Source organism: Sapajus apella, unplaced genomic scaffold, assembly GCF_009761245.1.
Source record: "Sapajus apella isolate SASKATOON/1434 unplaced genomic scaffold, GSC_monkey_1.0 scaffold187, whole genome shotgun sequence".
Lineage (NCBI taxonomy): Eukaryota > Metazoa > Chordata > Mammalia > Primates > Cebidae > Sapajus > Sapajus apella.
Window position 1 is genome coordinate 83,922 of NW_022437127.1, and position 21,362 is coordinate 105,283.

Below are 21,362 nucleotides of genomic sequence, written 5' to 3' on the forward strand. Positions count from 1 at the left end.
CTGGAGGCTCTGAGAATCCATTTCCTTGCTCCTAAGGCTACCCACATTCCTAGGTTTATAATTCTTTTTCATCTTTAAAAGCCAGCAACAGCAAGTTAAGCTATTTTCATGTCCTATCACTCTGACTTCCCTCTTGCACTTATTAGATTGGGCCTAACTAAATAATACAGGGTAATCTTTCCATCTCAAGGTGAGCTGATTCGCAAACTTGATTCCATCTGCAATCTTAGTTACCCTTCAACACGTAACCTAACATAATCATAGATTCTGGGAATTACTATGTAGACGTCTTTGGAGGGTCGTGGTTCTGCCTACCATAAGCATTCAGTCTTGGGCCAATTGTTCTCCACTACTGATGCAAAACTCTTCCGAGTTCTGTACTTAACGTTCTCAGCTCAAGGAGTTCACCAGGCTGGAAGCTCGGTTTTCCAGTTTTAACCCAGAAACACTCTCAGGGTAGTAAGCTGGGCAACTAAAGGGATCACCTCATTTGTTTCCCATATTTTAGGGATCCACTGCTTGGTATTTAATGTCATTTGACCCATCTAATATCCTCTGTCTGAGCAAAGGTCAGTCCTCAGTTCATGCACAAAGTCAGCAAATGGGCCCCGGGGATAAAATGGCTGGTAATCTCAGTTCACCTTGGATAGTTTTACCTTATCTCCTGAACTTTAGTTCATCTAGTGCTGGTTACTGCCACAATGCTCAGCTCCATCAAAAAATAAAATGCCATATTTTGTCTCAAAATCCTCTCTGAGCTCAGACTGGCTCTTAATCTGGTAGATTTCTGGACTGTCATATTCCTTTACATCATCCCTAGATATTCTAACTCTAGACTGACCCCTCTCCCAGATGACAAACAGAACACAGCTCTGCTAATTGGGAAAGAAAAAGAAACACCGTCTTCAGGTTGGCACAAATGTTTCCAAACATCTGTAATATTCACAGCCTATCCCCTGACCCCCAGAAATATTTTCCAAGATTCTGTTGAGTCCAATACCCATTCCACTACCCAATCTCTATACCTGATTTATAATTGTGATCCAGAACGATTGTAATCAGTAACAGAGAGCCCTCCCCCATCCCCAAAGTAAGAGTTCTAGGTCATAGTTTTGAATATCAGCTGGTCTGGAGTCAGAGTCCACGCCTCAACCCCGTCCAGGTACACAGGTCTGTGGTAACCTCCATGACTCTTTCAGGGGTTCAACGTCCTTACCTAATGTCCTCATCATAAGTTGTCCCTAGCAAAAGGGCTCTGGAAGATGTAGTAAAGGGAAATTAGTTCAGGAGTCATTGAGAAGTCTGTGAAAACCTACTTTGTGTTTAAAATATCACCCAGCATACAGACCTTAAACCTTCTAACTTCTGACAAAGAACTTTGCCTTTCTACTTAGGAAGTCAATAGAAAGGGAGAACTCTCAAGACAGGAGCCTCCTTCATGAACGCAGCTAAGTGCTGAGAGAATGTTAACCACCAGGAGAGCACAGAGTTCATCTTCAGTCAATGGACATGCCTTGGAGCCAGGGAATGGTTTAGAGAAAGGGACATGGTACTCCAGACCTGCATGTGTGAATCTGGATCAACAGTGACCACAAAGGACAGAGGAGTAGAGAGAGGAAGAGACTCGTGAGGCGCCACAATCACTTGTCTCATGGTTAACTGTCAACACAGGGGAGAAGGGGGTCATTGGAAGAGATACTACAAGACTCCAAGCCAAGTGGGCCAGAAATAAATGCTTTAGCAAGCATAGCAGTACAAGTTTGGGCCCTGGTGCAATTCTGGTGCCACTTTGTTTTCAGTGACTGGGGCGCATGATGTTTAGGAGAACATTCTTCCAGAGGCTGAGTTCATACCATAACCCACTTCCCACCTCTAGTTTGGAGGTAATCTCTTGACCTGCTATGGAGGTTTAAGGTGAACTGTTCTGGTTGATCACTACTGTCACAGGTCTTCCTTTCATGTCCCTCTGTCTTACACTTCCCATGCCCTCAGCAACCCCTGTTCTCACACTCCACATTGTCAGGCTCTTTTCTCCCTTAGTTCAACTCAGTTGACTGTTTAAAGCACCAAATTTATGACAGTGCGGTTGTTTTAGGAAAACGTAGTCCAGAGGCCAGGTATATAGAAGCTTTGTGAAATGATGGAATGGAAACAGAAATCACATTATAATCATGGCCCTGAACAAGGCCATCTGAGGTGAATGATCTGCTATCAGAATAAAGTATATAATGTTTTCATATGCAATGAAGCATACCATCTGACAGAGAAAGAGAATAGGAAGGGTCCAAGATAGCAGTCCTCAATCCTAGATGTCTATTAGTGTTATCTGGGGGAACTTAAAAAATGCAGATGCCTGGACTCCATACCAGAGATGTCCATCGGGTGGAAATGGACTGGGCATCAATGTTTACAGAGTCTGCATGGGTGATATGAACGTGCCGCCAGAGCTAAGAATCACTGGTCTGAGCTCAGCTTATCCAGTACAGGATGATAGCTAAACGTGCAACCAGCTCAGAGAAAATGCTGAAAACCGATCACTGACTATGTCTGCATTCCTACAGTTAATGTTGGCAGAGCCTGAAACAAAAAGAGAAAAAGTGATAGGTAGAAGGACATCATTTGTGTCCCCTACATCTAAGATTTCTCTCTTTCAAATGTGCTGTTTTGCAATTCACATTATTTAGGCCCTGAGACACCAAGACAAACTGACATTGATAATATAATCCATCATCAATAAATAACTCAAATATTATTGCTGTATAATAATTTTATTAAAGTTTTATGGAAAAAACCCACAACATTTCTGTATGTGTCATGTCATATAATTTCCAGGTGTGTTAGAGTCCGGTGACAAATTACATTCGGAGAGCAGCTTTAAAATCCACTCCTGTATTCCACGCCTATATGAAATATTGAAAAGCAGCTCTGTACCTCAGCATTAAAGGTTACAAAAAGCACCATTTAAAAGAGGACTCACATATTTAACTCCCTTCGAATTATAGTCGTAGCTCTCCTTTCTGACAGACACAGAGCTGCACTCATTCGAAATGCTGCCATGTAATACCAATCAGCATGCTCCATTTTACCAAAATTCAAACAAGTCTGATATGTGAGACCCATGCAGAGATTAGGACTGACCAACAGCAGTGAGCTTCGGCTGTCCCAAACCACAAGCTGGGTTGGGTAAGTGTTTTGTGGAGGGGAACAGAAAAGAAGTAAGATCACCAATACCTAATATATTACTTAATGTAGGTATCCGTTGACCATTTAACCTGACACCTACAAAATCCAGTGTTTAGTATTTCACACCCGTCTTACTGCAGAAGTGCTGTGCTACATACAATTAATTCAAGTTAACTCCAATTAATATTGAAATTAATAAAAAATTAATTTGTAATAAAGCTTATTTATTTCGAAGCACAATTGAGAAAAGCAAATCAACACAAAGCCCAAACTGGAATCCCAGGATTCCATTGCTAAGAATTGGACTCTGTAAGTAATAGACTTGAGTTTTTCTGTTTTTTTCTTCTTTCTTATAATTTAAAAAAAGATTTGGCTTTTTACTCTGCAAGTCTGGGTTCATTGCAGAGATCACAGTCCTACCATCTCCAATTGTGGTTGGCACTTAAGGAGAGACAAACGCTTAGATCCAAAGAGTTTTGAAAGACCCTAGTTGCTACCCTCCCAGGTCCTCCGTACCACGGGTAACTGGAATCAGCAGCCCTGGTAGAAGACAGCAAAAACTGGGCTTTAAGGATGAATCGGAATAATGCAGGAATACATTGTACATCTGCTGTTAAGCCCATGCCCCAAATCACTAGAATGTGAGAATGTAGAAATCTCTGAGAACAGAATGAATTTCAAACACACACAAACATAGACTATTGCATATCATTTTTAGTCGAGGTCAAAATTATTAAAGCCCTATTTCCCCAATTAAAAGCAGGGAATTCTGTTAGTATGTCTTCTTCATTTATATCCCAGATTAATATAAACCCAGTCTAGAGGTATCACTTCTTTCCAAACTTAACTTCATTTTAACAGCATACACGGAATACTGTCACTTTTCAAAGTTTTTATCCCAGACCCATTAGATCTACAAGAGACAAGAAAGAACTGGAACAAAGTGAATGGGCCTGGGTTTGTAGGATTCTCACAAACTTCTCTTGGATTCTTCTTTTACAAAGTTTCTCTACCATACAAGCATACGTTTAAAAAGCCAACACTACTGAGGTCAGGTATGCCCTTCAGGGGTGTTGCCCAGAATGGTTAAATCCCATCCAATTCCAACCTTAAGGGAGGCTAATAATCATGCTGTGGAATTTCTCTGTACCAGCAGCATGACTAACCCATGTGTTTTAGGTAACGTCTGACACACTGGTAAAGTCTGCCGGACAAATGAGCTTAAAGCAGAATAGAGAGGAAAGGGAAGTTGGTTATACACTCTGATTCTGTACGGTGAGATCCAAGGACACCACCGTGTGGTGTCTGATTTAATTTCTGTTTCAAAGAGGACATTTTCTGTTCTACGTTATTCAAGCTTTTATTCTCCTATCATTACTCCTCAGCTCGGACCCTCTTCTCTTCCCCACAATTCCAAAACCATGCTGCAGTTCTTTAAGGGTCAGCCCCTGTGAAGAGCTATTTTCTTGTTCTGCCTACTTTGACTCTGTAAAATTCCAACAGGCAAAATAAAGGCTAAAAAAGATTTTTTTTGCCTTTAGTCATTTTCAAAATCTGTCAAACTCTCTCCTGCATAAAATTAATTATCCCTTTAATCAATATACAAGGAGGAATGAGTAGTACTTTGGGTTACTTCCTTCTCTCCCTCCCTCTTCCAGGCAGAGTGAGACAAGGCCTCTCAGAACCATGGGATATATCAGCCGTATGGAAAAGGGACAGGGCTGGAGGAGTCACCACCCAGTTCCTCCTACCCATTCCCTTCTATGCCAGCTGGTATGCTCCCATTTCACATCTGGCTGAGAGTTACCTCAGAACATGGGAAACTGACACTCTCTGCACATTTCCAGATAGAAAGATCTGAAGGTCACTAGCACCAAACCCTCTGTCACTGGAGGCAGACCCATTTCACAAAAGCCTTGGGCCTGAGAGAAATTGAAGAGATCTCTTTTCCTGCCCCACTCTACTGATACACCTGTGTGGAGTAAAAATTTTCACACATGAACACATAGATATTACATTTTGATACTGTTTACAAGAAATATGAATATAACAAATTTCATGTAACAACCAAGATTTTGAGTCTTCCTAAGTGGCCCACTTATTTAATGGGTATTGGATAAAAACAAAATTCTAGTACAACTGAAGACGGTAAATCCTGAGAGTTTTGTAATAGGCTCTGGCCTGGATTTTTAAATGGCACACTATTCAAAAAGTGTTTGGGACCATAAAATGTTCTCCACAAAAGCCTTTTGCTGCAGAAGGTGGCCTCAGATGGCTAAAGTAGTATTTACTCTTAGAAATTAACCACCAAAGCATTTAGTTATTTGCATCCCAGCAAAACAACAACCCCATAGCTTACTCTATCACACCTGGGACCCAAGAGGTCTACAGGCCCAAAGACAACTGTGTTGTCCGCTTTGCATGGGAGACAGGAGGTAGCTAACCTGACCTGGAGGTGCCCTTTCAGTGTGGCTAGGCTCATCTGAGCGGTCAGGGAGTCTCTCATTCATCAACAGTTTAGCCTCCTTTAGTGCTGAATATTTGCCTTCTTATCTGTAAAATGGAAGAGCCCCAGCCACTTGGGCAAAAATATTTTATCTCTGAACTCCAAAAGTTGATTGAATATTTTCCATTTTCACAAATGGAAATCAGTGACCCCACTTCATCATCAAACACCTTTAAAAAGAAGAGGCCGGGGAACAAAATGATCTTGTTAACACTTGGTGCAAAGCATGATGCTTTTCATGGTTGGGAATATAGGAATACTTTCTTGTTTCTTGGCCTAGCAAATCTTTAAAATGAGGGAACCTGTTAGGTGCATCAAGTTCAAGGAGTTAAATGAACCTGAGCAGTTTATCTAGAGCAGTGTTTAGTGATGTGTATATGGTTGGCCATATTAATCTAAGACCACGGAGGGCTAGACTAGAGAAGAGAATTTGAAGAAGCATTTATCAAAAGCCTGAAATTCTCCAATGCAGTCTCTTAAGACCAATGAAAAGGCATTTTTAAATAAAAAAAAAAAAAAAAAATGCAAGCACATAATCTTTCAAGGATGAAAGACATGAAAGTACTCCCTGGTTTCACTCCTACTTTCAGAAGTGTGTGCTGAGAGAGAAAAGACAGAAGTAGGGCCAGGCCAAGTGGGAAGACTTTTGGGAATTTGCCAATACAGCCTGAGCCTTGGCACCAAACTCAAACAAAAAAGCAGATGTTCTGCATTCTGCCTGTCTTAGAATGCTGAGATATATTTTCTTCAGAAGTTAAAGCAAGCACTACCAGGCGGCCTGGGCCTGTGCTGGGCTGAAAAGACCTTCTGGCAGCCCTCGTCTCCGGGGTGGTTCAGGTGCCATAAAAAGTCACTTACCCAGTGAGTTTTGTGTTAGAGAGGGGTCAGGTACGGGAGGCTGTTAAAGGAAGAATGTGAAATGAGAGGAAAGGGTTCTTGTGAGGCATCTGGTATCATACCAACAACACAGACTGTGCCACATACTCTGGGAATACAGAGAACCCATGCAAGAAAAACTGCCCTTGCGATGGGGCAGCTGTAAGTAGGGCAGCTGTCTAGCACAAGCCCATTCCTTGGAGAGCCAAGGTAGCAGTGATAGAACCTCCGCCCAGCAAGGATCCTAAGAGTCTGCTGTTCTTTCATTTTAGGAAAAAAGCTTCCTATATAGTTATTCCTGCAGCGCTCCCAAATAGGTCTTGGTGAAAACCCACAGGCAGAGATAATACTTCTAGCTGGGGCTAGGAGGCTTCCATGTACCTTCTTCTCATATGTTTATATATTTTTTTCTTAAAATAAATTCCGTGAACTCATAAAGCTCTCATCTGCAATCAAATGCAAAAGCAGAGCATCCTACTCAGAGGCTCTGAAACACACATATCAGCCTCAAAGCAAATCAGCCTTCCAGTCTCAGGTAAGACTGGTTCAGTCCAGAAAGGCAAGGGAGATGCTTCTCCTGAATCCTTGAAGGCAAGAAGGGATCCCTTCAGATGGGCTTGTATAGCAGAGTAGTAACATACTTCTTCTTGTAGCGATGGGTTGCGCTGAGGACCATCACACTGTCCTGCAAGGAAAAGAAACACACGCAGCTAATTCATTAGCTAAGACAGTAGTAGGTAGCTCTTCCAAAGCCTTCAGTCCTTCACAGTCACTCACTTTTAACAGAGACAGTTTGATATAAGAGAAGAAGATTGGCTTTGGAGTCAAATCAGTTTCAGTTCCAATCTGATTCCTATGATTATTCTACTTGTGGTCTTGGGTAATCTACTTAGTGTGTCTAAGTCTTTTTATCTCATTGTTGCAAAAGATAATACCTACCATTAACGTGGCTCTGCTGATTACATGACAACATCTGGCACAGTTGCTGACATTTAAGTGCTGAAGAAATATTAGTCTCCTACCTTGCTCCCTTCCCTACTTTAAATTCTAATATTGGGCTTTAAACTAGCAAGGAAAAGAAAGAAAGAAATATCCTGGCATCCATATCTAGAAGAAAGTCGTAAAGACAAAGAGAAAAAAAGAAACAATCCTTCTGAAAAACAATTCCCAAGTCCCAAAGCAGGTCTAATTTCCATTTAATCCCGGGGATAATTCAAAAAGTCCTCTCTGATTTAGAGGGAACCTAAGAATCCCCCTCTATCTTTGAACAAAGTAAACACCAAAATCCTCTTCAGAAGGACACTCAATCCAATGGATCAATTCCAAACCACCTAAACAATCTGAGAGAATCAGGAATGGGTCAGAACCAAGCTGAGCCACAATAATCAACACCTTCACCTGAGTCAGAACCAGTATGAAGACAGCAAGAGGCACCATTTCCCAGGCTGTGTTACAGACTACAGATGTACCACAGGAGGAGGTGGCAAGTCTATGCATATTAGATGACATCCAAAAAGCAGTTACAGGAGGCAAAATCCGTCAGATCCCAAATAACCCAAGCAAATCCAATTTAGAACCAGTGTGTCCTTCCACCTCCCCCCAGGCTGTATTATCCACAATGAATGCTTCTCGGGTTAACATTCCAGAATCATGTTGACTAACATGATAATATTCCAGAATCAATCATGTTGACTAACTAAAGCCTAACTATGACAGAAGCAAGGCAGGTAAAAAATTCACTCGACACTTCCACAGGTTTTGTGGAAATGAGGACCAGGTGAGAAAGACCATCTTGGAAAGACCTGGCATGATGATAATACAGGAAAGAACATGAAGTCAGCATGGAGGGCTGGACCTCAGTCCTGCCTCTGGTACTTACTGGCAATTTGACCTTCTCTGAGCCTTAGTTTCTTTATCTATAAAACAGGGGTTAAAAATAATACATATCTCACAGATTATTATAAAAATTAAATTCAATAATATATTTTTAAGTGTTACGTAGTACCACATAATTTGTTAGCTGTATCCGTGATTTCCCAAATCCAGCTACACATCCAAGAAGTAAAAGCAGCTTAAAAAAATAACTAGGGCCCATCCTGGGTGCACTTATTCAGAATCTCTAGGAATGGAACTGTTGAATCTGTATTTTTACTAGGGCCCATCCTGGATGCACTTACTCAGAATCTCTGGGAATGGAACTGTTGAATCTGTACTTTTACTAGGGCCCATCCTGGGTGCACTTATTCAGAACCTCTGGGAATGGAACTGTTGAATCTGTATTTTTACTAGGGCCCATCCTGGGTGCACTTACTCAGAGCCTCTGGGAATGAAACTGTTGAATCTGTATTTTTACTAGGGCCCATGCTGGGTGCACTTATTCAGAATCTCTGGGAATGGAACTGTTGAATCTGTATTTTTACTAGGGCCCATCCTGGGTGCACTTACTCAGAGCCTCTGGGAATCGAACTGTTGAATCTGTATTTTTACTAGGGCCCATCCTGGGTGCACTTACTCTCAGAGCCTCTGGGAATGAAACTGTTGAATCTGTATTTTTACTAGGGCCCATCCTGGGCGCACTTATTCAGAACCTCTGGGAATGGAACTGTTGAATCTGTACTTTTACAGGAGAAGCCCAGGAGACTCTGATAATAGCCTAGTTTGATAACCACAGAGCTATATAACTTTATTCCAATAGCCAAACCACAAAGACATAACAAGACAGAATAGAATGGCTATTTTCAACTCAGACTCTAAAGCAGCAGAAAAACCAAGGAGGACTCTAGAGTTAAAGGGGACCAGGCAAATCTGGTCACATTTCTCCATTACCTCGTGTTTAGGAGACACGTAAGCCCCTAAGCATATATGAATGGGGTACCCGAAAGTAGCTCAATTCTACCTGTAAAAAAGTGAAAGCCTCAATACCACATTCAAAGCATTCTTTGAACTGGAAGCTAAACCTGTTTTTTCTGCAGATGAAATCCTGTACTATGAACTCAAACTTAAGTAAGTAGCTGGTATAAAGATTCTAGTCACCCAAAAAGTAACTGGGCAGCAAAAAACTCCTATCAGAGGGCAATACAACCAGCCAAATCACAGAGACTGAGATTTTAAAACAACCTAGTAATTAAAAAAAGAGAGTTCTTCCATAATTTGATCATTACTACCAGCTCCAGCTTCAGCGAAACAGCAGGAAAGTAACCACTGAGAACGTATGTTGCCCTTGTCCTCTCGTTCCAGGGAGCCCTATGTAGAGTCAGGGTTACCACTTACCTTAATGGACAACGCATAGAGATGGTTCAGCATAACATGGTTGGGCTCAGGGAGTAAGGCTGGGTCACACTAAGAGAAAGGGAAAAAAATTACTAAATGAAATTAATGCACAGACAAACCAAACAGCTTACTCTTCCTCAGAGCTCTTTGGGATGTTGAGAAATTTAATCTAGAATGTGTTATCTCTTTTTAATAATGTACCCTCTCCAGTATGTATCATTGATACAATCCTATTACAGAAAATTAGAAAAATTAACAGTCCAGGGCAGAAATCCTAAGCTTCAGCATCTCTCTTCCTTAAGAGAGCTAAAATAAAAGCCTTGCCCACAACACACAAGGAAGAGTTGTGTTACAAGGCAAATAATCATAGCAGGAATCAAGTAGATTGAACAGGGATATAAATTATATACAAAAAAACTTTTGGCAGGGCACAGTGGCTCACGCCTATAATCCCAACACTTTGGGAGGCTGAGGTGGGTAGATCATGAGGTCAGGAGTTCAAGACCAGCCTGGCCAACATGGTGAAACCCTGTCTCTTCTAAAAATACAAAAATTAGCTGGGCCTGGTGGCGGACACCTGTAATCCCAGCTACTTGCTTGGCTGAGGCCGGAGAATCACTTGAACCTGGAAGGCAGAGGTTGCAGGGAGCTGAGATCACGCCACCACACTCCAGCCTCGGTGACAGAGCAAAACTCAGTCTCCAAAAAAAAAAAAAGCTTTTATAATTCTATTGTACATCCCCAAATGGTAACTACTCCTTCATGTTATGTTCAAACAGAAGTCTATAGCTCTTATCCTGATTAGATTATGATGAGGAGACAACTACACATTTTTATGTCAGTCCCTGAAGAAGCTGTGACTCAGCACTGGAAAAAGGAAATCTGTATTGTTATTGATATGTGTATGATTCATAATCTCAACACACCTCTGTAATAATCCTAACCTCTAAGATTACTGAACTTTGGTCCAAATGGTCATAGACCCCTAGATCCCCCAGTAATACTCAGCATACTCACAGAAATATTAGTGTCTTTGTTAAGAATAACTTGAAGTAGATGAGGAGGAAGGATAGGAGGAGATTTGAATCTTTCCTCAGATCGAAACACATACATTTCTTGACCATAAGGCCCTGGAGGTGAGCTGGAAAGGTCTGAAAGATATTTACCCAAATATGAGAAATAGTTGGAGAATTAGCAAGAATGCATGGAAAAAGCTATCGATACATGGCAGCTAACATTAAATATGGTAGAAGTCCTGGATCACAAACCTGTGACCTGTTGGATCTACAGCTATAAGGTAACCAGAGGAAAAATCTGAGTCCCCTGGACGTTTTAAACCATGGAGCTCCTCAATATGGCAACATGATTTGGGAGACAGACAAAGAGATGAAGAGTCAAAGACCTAGGCTCGGGGAAGAGCTACTCCTTTTCTTGGAAGAATCCCTCCACAAGGGTCGGTTTCTTCACAAAATAAAAATAATCTTTGCCTTATTTCATGATATTTTTGAGGAAATCAAATTAGGTAATGGATGTGAAGATGCCTTGTAACTTTCAAACAATGTGAAAAGATTAGATTTTTTTTCTTTTTTCCAGCCAAACAACAAGCTTATAAACTCCTACGACTACGGATACAACGATTGCAACAATGACAAAATGTATATAACCGTCATTAGGGAAATGCAAATTAAACCACAATAATCCTACCACTTCATACTCACAAGGATGGCTAAAATCAAACAGCAGACAATAACAAGTGTCAGCAAAGGAATGGAGAAACTGGAAGACTCATGCTATCCCCACTACTAGTAGGAATGTAAAGCAGTGTAGCCAGTTTGGAAAATAGCTTGGTAGTTCCTCAAATAGTTCAACATAAAGTTACCATATGACCCAGCAATTATACACTTGGGTATATACCCAAAAGAAATGAAAACATATGTCTACACAAAAACTTGTACACCAGTGTTCATAATATTATTTATAATGCCAAAAAGTGGAGACAATCAAGGTGTCTATCAACTAATGAATGGATGAACAGTATGTCCATACAATGGACCTTTTTCAGCCATTAAAAAAAAGAGCAAAGTACTGATACATGGCTACAACATGGATGAACCCTGAAAACATGCTAAGTCTAAGAAACCAGTCACAAAACACCACATACTGTAGGATTCCACTGATATGAAATGTCCAGAACAGGCCAACCCATAAGACAGCAAGTAGATTTGTGGTTGCCAGAGACTGAGAGGAAGAGGGAATGGGATGTGACTGTTAATGGGTGCAGGGTTTGTTATGTGAGGGATAAAAATGCTCTGAAACTGGATAGTCGTGATAATCACACAACTCTGAATCTATTAAAAATTACTGAGTTGTACACTTTAAGAGTGAATCTTATCATCTATAAATTACATCTCAGAAAAATGAAAAAAGTATGCAGATGAGAATAGAATATACAAAAATGATGAGAACTATATTATGACAATATCTTTTATTTAAATGTTACTGTTTCTTTTTTGAGACAGAGTCTTGCTCTGTCGCCTAGGCTGGAGTGCAGTGACTTGATCACGGCTCATTACAGCCTTGACCTCCTGGGCTCAAGCAATCCTCCCACCTCAGCCTTCAGAGTAGTTGGCACTAAAGGCATGTGCTACCATGTCCGGCAAATTTATTTTTTTGGTAGAAACAGGGTCTCACTATGTTGCCCAGGCTGGTCTCAAACCCCTGGGCTCAGGTGATCCTCCCACTTTGGTCTCCCAAAGTGCTGGGATTACAGATGTGAGAATTCATTCTAAGAACTAAGTTCCAGTGTTCCATTGCACAAGAGACTGAATACAAGTAACAATAATGTAACAAAATAAAATAACTAGAAGAAAGGATTTTGAACGTTATCACCACAAAGAAATGATGAATCTGTGAGATGATGAATATGATCATTACCCTGACTTGATCATTATATATCATATAAATGTACTGAAACATCACACTGTATTTCATAAATATGTACAATTGTTATGTGTCAACTAAAAAATAAAAAATACATGTAAGGAAAAAAAGTAAAAGTAATACTCTGACAATAAATAATATCTTAAAAATATATCGAACTTGAAACTTCAAAGTATTGTACTTTGTTATTTCATCACATGATCCACAAAATACCCTTGGGAAGTACACAGAATAGTTTTTATTGCCTTTTCATCAGAAAAAAAAAAATACAAATTGGTTATTTGCCTAAAGTTACATACATGGCTAGAGAGTAAATGAGTGCACACTAAAATCCATTATCTGCAGATTCCTAGTACAAAATGGATTATAAACATTACCTCAGTAGATTGGGAAATTAGGGAAAGGAGGGAAATCTCACAAGTGTGTTACGTCTTCTCTATACATAATTATGATTACATGTCTATTATTTATTGGTTACTTTGCCAGAATCATACAATACACAAATTAGTCACAAGTGTTCTCATAATCTAATTCAACATTTTTAAACCCTTTTAAATTATTATCCCACCAGTCAAAAATAATGTCCAGTTTAACCTTCTGAGCTTATACGATGAAAAAATTTTTTAAAAACTTTCCTCAACAGATTATCACACTATTGATAATTCTTTTTTCTTTTTCTTTTTTTTTTTTTTTGAGACAAAGTCTCACTCTGTTGCCCAGGCTAGAGCAAAGTGGCGCCATCTCGGCTCACTGCAACCTCTGTCTCCCAGGTTCAAGTGATTCTCTCGCCTCAGCCTCCGGAATAGCTGGGATTAGAGGCACGCACCACCAAACCTGGCTAATTTTTGTATTTTTAGTAGAGACAGGGTTTCGCCATGTTGGCCAGATTGGTCTTGAACTCCTGACCTGAGGTGATCCACCCACCTCAGCCTCCCAAAGTGCTGGGATTACAAGCGTGAACCACTGTGCCCAGCCAATAATTTCTTTTAGAAACAGCAAAAACCAGCCTTCTCCCTTGAGATTCAAATATGTTCCACTTAAGGTACTGTGCCTACTCAGCTGAGATCACTGAGAGTTTAAGTCCCTGGTTTTACTGTGAAGAAACTCAGAATGAAAAGGTTGAGAGATTTGTTCATGATGGCAAAACTAGTTAGTAGCAGAGGCAGGTTTTAACTCACAAGAGAGAAATGTGCTCACTGGCAATACAGTGCACAATTCTTTAGATAGTCTCAGCTCTTATTATAAAGTAACAAAATGGTAACTACAGGTGTGGTTAGCAAAACACTGTCTGATACTATAGCAATTTTAAGTAGAGATGAAGGTCTTGGATCAAATAATATTAGAGGACACAAACGTGTAAAGACCTTCTCCTCTACCAAAGACTTTTTTTCTAACTAAAAACTTACAAAATTTCAATTATCTACAACACAACTGTTGTTGGGGATGGGGGTGTCTTGTTTTTGAGGCGGGACCGCGCTCTGTTGCCTAGGCTGGAGTGCGGAGGCTTAAACATGGTTCGCTGTAGCCTCAACCTCCTAGGCTCAAGCAATCCTCCCAACCTCTGCCTCCCAAGTTGTTGGGACCACAGGCATGTGCCACTACACTCAGCTGATTTTTAAAAATTTTATGTAGAGATGGGTCTTGCCATATTGCCCAGGCTGTGGTTCATTTTTTGTTTTTTTTTAACCCTTTTTTTTTTTCTTTCACACTTTTAGGGCCTCATAAAAATCATGAAACCACTAACTGAGCTCTCAAACCGGCAGGATTAAGATGGGGCACATGGGACAAACTACAGACGTGTATCACCTCTGCTGGGTAATATCGTCGAAGGTTAGTGGAAAACCTGAAATATCACTAGAAATAGCTTTTCAAGCTATGGGCTGCAGCCCATTAGTGAGTTATAAAAGATAACGTAGCAAATGGAGTATATCACATGTAATAAGGTAAACATTATACCATGAGACTTGTTAGTGTCTGTATGTGTGTGGGTGTTTGCAGGAAAGAAAAGACCTAAACTTACAGGAGAAATCTCAATCTTAGTCTCTCAATCAATCTCTCTCTCTCTCTCTCTTTCTCTCTCTCTCTCTCTCTTCGCCCCCCTCCCCTCCACCCCCTGCCTCCACCCTGGCTCACTCTCTTCTTTTTCTGTCTGTCTCTCTATATATATACATACATAAACAACTTTTCGGAAGATACAAGAAAGACACAGCAAAGAAAGGTAAATACTACAAAATTACCTCTACAAGATGCCTCAGAACTTTCCATAGAGTCTAGCTTTAAAGCATCGAACACCTCAAAATCAGATTTCTTGACATGGATCAAATTGTTAATTGTGCCGAGCTGACTGGTAACCACAGGCTGAAACAGTGAATAGAAAAAAATACTGAATCTCTCTTTCAAATCCATCTTTTCCATCCAACCTTACTCTTTTATCCTAAAATTTACATGTGATTAGACTTAGCACCTCCATGTTTTATCAAGAGAGAAATCCTCCAGTGTAGGGGAGCAGCTGCCCATCAGTCTTGACAGAAATGACAGCTAAAATGGGACTGCTAAGTCAATGGTCACCCTTGGAGATCAAGGCCTTACCTCTGATGGATCATGAACCCACTGTCCATCCACAAAGAACTTGTATTGGTGTTCTCCCTCAGGGAGGTCCAGGATGGCAACAAAGTCATTATGGCTACAGAAGAAAAAAGAAAAGCAAACAGGCCACGTTCCTTTTAGAAGACCGAACGTAAAAAACAAGTGGCAATCATAGTATCATCTGAATGATCTCCCAGATTCCTAAGCCACTGTATCCCCTGGTATAAAAAGCAATGTATAAACCCATTCTCCTTTTTTGTATCATCTTGGACGTGTATTTATCAGCTCCTCCCAACAACGTTAGTTCTTAACCAATATCTGGAAAAGAATAATAAAAACATTAATCCTCTCGAATGGGTCACCTTAGTATAACTATGTTGCTTCAGCAGAACAAGCTCCTAACCAGTGCAAATAAGACAGGTAGGTTCAGGATGCAGTGCCTCAAGGTGTTCTTTCTCTATTTTGGTGAACCTTTTCTGGAAAATGACCTATCATACAATAGGCCACTCTGACAACCAGTTAAATCATCCATTATTGCTTTGGGAGCAATAAATAACATGACTACCTAGAACTTCAAAATGTGTTTTGCTTTAGTGCAGAAGTCAGAGCAACAAGACTCAGCCAGTTGCAGAAGACTTCCCACAAGCATAGCCAGGACTTGTATAACACAGCCCTAAAGAATGTAGCCACAAAGCTATTATGAATCCCTCTGAGGCAATCATATTCTAAGGGGTAAAACATCTCTGACTCACTATGAAGTTTAAAATCCCACAGATATACTAAGTGGCCACAGAAAAGGGCGCGTTCTAGAGAGAGTCCTTAGCAGTGGGGAAAAGTAGTCCAGCGGGGTTTCTCTTCTGAGAAAAGAAACTAGGTCTCTATTCCTGGACCCTTAGATTCATCCAAGACACTTGTCTTCACCTCTTAATCAGTGGAATCTTGGTGCTCCAATTGTTGAAGGACCCAGAGATGAAGACCTCCTTGCCTCCTTCAGACCAGCGGATAACAGTGGGCCGGGCCTGCTGTGTGGGCTTTACGGAGTCCTCCAAATCCTGCTGCCATGATACAAACTCTTTGTCCCCAGGGAGCTGTAAGAAGGAGTAGGTCATCCCTAGAATAAACAGTGACCCAAGAATTCTAAAATGTCACTCTTCTCCCTAGGGTAGAGAAAGGTGCTAGGCTTTGGCGAAGGATATAAACCCCAAAATCAGCAACTAAATCTGAGTTTGAACAAATCATAGAAAAAAAAAAAAAAAACTCACCTAGGACCAAAAATGGTCAAATGGCCTATGCTTAAGCACTGCCTAAATCATAGCCTAACTTTTGAGTCTACCTACATCATTCACCCTTTCAGCACCTTAGACTCTCCCTTAAAAAAAAAAAACAAAAAGCTAATTCCCTACTACTAGTTTAACTCATAAGCAGGCAATTATTATACACTTCTGAGTCTTTAAGAGGAAAAAAATATATAAAAACAAAGTATGGTTCTATTAAAAAATAATTGTCATTCATATATTTTATAGGCAAATATGAATAGCTCTCAATTACCAGCTGTAATGGAAGTTAGAGATATCAAAATTCATAATTCATAAACACTATTTCTGCTAATAAGTTACAAAAAGAAGAAACAGTAAAAATTCAAAAACCAGATCACTGATTTCTTAAAACTTGAGAAGTAGCTATGAAATCTTACTTGCTCCCCTATGCTAGGTTTATACTAATTATTTCAGGAGAAGGAATAAAAATTCTAGAACCTAAAGGAGTAAGAGATCGAAAATACAGTTTCCTTTATCAAAAGTAGTAATCTTATCAAATGAGGTATGTGGGATTGCAAAAAAAAAAAAAAAAAAACAAAAAAACCTCCTGTTTTATTTCATTATCATCCTCTGGACCAAGAGTTGGGAGACAGCCAGTGAGCCAGATGTTTTTATCAAGTTTTATTTGAAAACAGCTCCACTTATTTGTCTACCTATTATTTATTTATTGAGAAACAGCGTGGCTCTGTCACCCAGGCTAGAATGCAGTGAGTGGTGTGATCATAGCTCACTGCAGCCTTGAACTCCTGGGCTCAAGCCATCTTCCCACCTCAGCTTCCAGAGAAACTGAGAGTAGAGGTGCGAGCCACCATACCTGCCTTGTTTACCTAAATTACCTATAGCTGCTTACACGCTACAGTGGCAGAATTGCATAGCTGTAACGGAGACTGTATGGTCTACAAAGTCTAAAGTATTTACTATCTGGCCCTTTACAGAAAGTTTGCTGACCCCTGTTCTAGACTGGTTTAAGTGACTTTGGTAAATGAGACTCTATAGTACTAAGCCTAAATATTACTAAACAGAATAATGTTTTTGTTTTTTTTCCAAAAAAGGACTAGCTTATTCATTTGGGCCTTCTTTTCAAAATGGTTGACATAGTTTCCCCTCCATACATTCTCTTGACATTCCCCAAAACTACAGTACGAGACATCAGTAGCAGGATAATCCAAAGTAAACAGAGAAAGAGAATTGAAAGGACTTTCACATTATATAAAGAATTGACTTAAGAGAAAACTACATATTCCCAGAACAATGCACTCTTGTATGACTGGCTGTGTTAGAATTGCAAGAATTTTACATATGCCTAAGAATAACCCTCAGATTCTGATTCAGATATAAGATCTGGGAATCTATTTTTAAAAAGCTTCCTAGATAATACTGTAATTATGTTAAAATAAAGGAAAAAAGCTTCCTAGATATACCGTGATTATGTTAAAATAAAGAAAAACCCCTCATCTTTAGAGGTAGATCCTAAAACATTACAGATAAAATAATATTTGATATAATGTCTGGAAACTTCAAAATAATTAGTGGGGGAATAGCAGACTGGGGTATAGATGTTACATGTTCCTTCAAGATCTGATCATTGTTCAAACGGGGTAGCTTGTATATAGACATCATTATACTGTTTCTTCCTACTTTGTAAATGTTTCAAATTTTCCATAAAGTATTTAAAGACATCTCAGGTGATTCTAATATGCAAACGGGATTGAGAACCACCGAACCAGTCCACTGAAAAAAGCAAGCATTCAAGGCAAAGCAGGCCTCCTTGCCTGTTTCTATCAGTTACTTTTACGGCAGGATTTTCAGTTTAGAATTTGAAACTATTAATATGCCTAGCTTTGGAGGAAAGCCCTTCCACTTATGACATGACATTTCTGTGGTAGGAATGAATGCAGCTGACTAGCAGAAAGATTGTTTACTCCAAGTTACTCAGCAAAACTACCAGGAAAACAGGCAAAACAATTAGAACTACAGTTTGATGTTTAAGTAAAATGTTGAGGTTAGAAGTAAAGAAGGTAGATTGAAAACTATAAAATTTTAGATTTAAATGAGACCTTAGGAATTATCTGAACTAATTTTCAGACAATCTGAAAATTATCTGAATAATTTTCTTAATTCACAAAAGGCAAGACTGAGGTGAGAGATAAAAATAATCCAGAATAGGCCCCAAATCAGACAGAGCAACCTGGCTTTTAATCAGGACACCAATTACTGCAGTCACAGTTTGACAAATACACTGTATTTAAATCCTGAGTCATCAACATAGGAAAAGGGTAAAAATACAATGAGGCAGATCACCTTTAGAAAGCTCTGAAGAAATGAAGTCAGATGGCTTGTAGAAAGCCCCAATGATACAGAATAAATTCTCAGTGGAAGAAAAGAATGGATAATAAACCCCAAGAAATGCTCCTTTTAATCACTCTCACTTCTCTGTCTGTGATTTTTGTTTCTTTGTTTTTTGAGACAGAGTCTCACTCTGTCGCCCAGGCTGGAAAGCAAGTGCAGTGGTTCCATCTAGACTCACTGCAACCACGGCCACCTTCGCAAGTGACTCTCCTGCCTCAGCCTCCCGAGTAGCTGGGACGACAGGCATGCCCCACAACGCCCAGCTAATTGTTTTTGTATTTTTAGTAGAGACAGGGTTTCACCATGTTGGTCAGGCTGGTCTCGAACTCCTGACCTCAAAGGATCCGACCGCCTCGGCCTCCCAAAGTGAGGAATTACAGGCCTGTGCCACTGCGCCCAGCTGTGATTATGTTATCAATTGAGATCCAAGGATAGAATCCAAATTCCATGCGCTACCAATATGGCAAATAATACTGTATTCACTCTCTAAAGCCCCAGTTCCTTGGGAAGTGATGAAATGATAAGAAACATCAAACACACCCCAATCTCCTCAAGCCCTCCCTTTTTCCATCTCATCCCGTCAGCCTACTTGGAGGAATTACATATATCTCATGCTGACAACCCTAAAAGCGATTAGAAACATCAGAATGGTAACCCCTGCTATCAGCTCCATCTGTCCTTTCTTACAGAGTGAAAATAAGTTGCCCTCTTCCTGAAAGTCCTTGGAATTGAGAGCAAGGTCTTCAGGGAAGCTTTGGGTTGTCGATTTTTAGCCACGCAACATTTTGAAGTACCACTGGGGAGTAAACAAGTCGTGGAATCATCTGCTCTCCCACCTGAGGAGCAGCAGCGGAACGTGAAAGTGGGACAACCTCAACCACCACAACTATAAAGTATGGGACAAAAATTAAGCAGTCAGCCAAATGATGTCCTTAATTGGTCTCCAAGACTAGGGGAAAATATTCCATTAGCAAGTAGTCGCTGCTCACAGCCGTGCCAAAAGGGAAGAGATTACGAGAGCAGAACGGCTAGAAGGGCAAAAATGATACTGATACAGACATTTTCAGAAAAAAAGAAACTCATTTAGCCACCTCAAGGCAAAGGTGAGAAACTACCGCCTATGGTCAGCAGCTCCTGCAACCTACCCTCTGAAGTTTTGCACCAGAGCTTACAAACTACAGATTCAACAACGCTATAGAAGAGAGCACTCGTGCATGTTAGGAAAAACCAAGGTGGGGAGGGGGGGCTGTCTATTGTCCCCATCCTAAAACTGTGGCCAACAGATTAGTCAGAACACCAGGAAAACAAAAACTCCTCCTCTATAATTTTGAGGCGGCACTGCAAGAGGAATTACCATCCAACACCTCTGTCCCCGAAAAATCCCTTTAATTCAAAAAACCACAGCCCGGTTCAGTACCCCGTAGGAAAGAACCGAGAAAGGGAACAGGAGCCCGGAAACGAACCCGCTGCAGCACCGCCACCAGCTGGGGGCGTGGGACGCGTACCTTGGAGTCGGGCAGGCTGAACACGCTGGGGTCGTCCGTGCTTCCCACCATGATCTTGTGCTCCTTCCCCGGGGCATGGCCGCCGGCGCCCTCGGCGCGTGCAGCCTTGGCGCCGTGGCGGTCCCCGGACACCCGGTCGCTGGCGGTGTTTCCCATGGCTGCAGCTCGGCGGGGACCACCTACGGCGGGGAACAACACCTGGCGGTGAACACCCCAGCCGCCGCGTCAGGGGCGCTCCGCAGCCCCGCCCCTGCGCCGTGGGACCTGGCAAGGGATTCCCCGCCCCAGGGACGCGGAGCCCCGGAGCCCTCTCTCCCGGCCTGCGGGGACGCCTGCAAATGCCCCGGCGCCCTCGCTGCCCCTAGCTCGGGAGCCCTGCTATCGGGACGCCCCCCGCGTCCCCGCCGCACTCACTGCCAGGGGCACCCCTACCCAGTCACCTCGGGCGAAGCTCTCACTCCTCCAGGGGCCACTGACGTGATGGCTGTTCTGCAAGTCACACCACCAATAAAGTTATTGAAATTGAAGCCGCACCCCACGCTGCCGATCAGCGATTCCTCCTAAAATGGCTACAAGGCCGGCGGCGCGGAGCCCGCCCCGTGCGCGTTCCCTGCGGCCCTCAGCCGCGGCGCCCGGGGCCCGCCGGCCTCTCTAGCCGCCGCCTCGATGGTGGGCAGTCGCGCGCAGCCTCTAACGCCAGGAGGGGGCGCCAGGCGGGGCCTGTGAAGCCTGGCGAGGCTGCGCCCGGGATGGCTGGACCGCTGGGCCCCTGAGACCACCCGGCGGAGGGGACGTCCCCAAATGACACTCGGAGGCCGCATCCCTGGACTC

General features: G+C 41.6%; 1 protein-coding gene across 4 annotated transcripts; it reads right to left on the reverse strand.

Moving 5' to 3' along the window:
• Positions 1–2,749: 2,749 nt before the first annotated feature.
• Positions 2,750–21,162, reverse strand: PRKAB2 (protein kinase AMP-activated non-catalytic subunit beta 2). Of its 4 annotated transcripts, none has more exons than XM_032268870.1 (9): positions 20,972–21,139; positions 20,532–20,710; positions 16,283–16,449; positions 15,365–15,458; positions 15,013–15,133; positions 10,853–10,986; positions 9,836–9,904; positions 8,445–8,481; positions 2,750–7,250 (listed from the first exon to the last, which is right to left on the reverse strand). In XM_032268870.1, the coding sequence occupies exons 2-9, from the start codon at positions 20,685–20,687 to the stop codon at positions 7,018–7,020; spliced, it is 1,011 nt and encodes a 336-aa protein (XP_032124761.1). In that variant the 5' UTR covers positions 20,688–20,710; positions 20,972–21,139; the 3' UTR covers positions 2,750–7,017. The 4 variants fall into 4 exon arrangements, with proteins under 4 accessions (XP_032124761.1, XP_032124762.1, XP_032124765.1 ...); XM_032268871.1 differs by having other exon boundaries at positions 20,946–21,139; XM_032268874.1 differs by lacking the exon at positions 16,283–16,449 and having other exon boundaries at positions 20,972–21,162.
• Between the last annotated feature and the right edge of the window lie 200 nt (positions 21,163–21,362).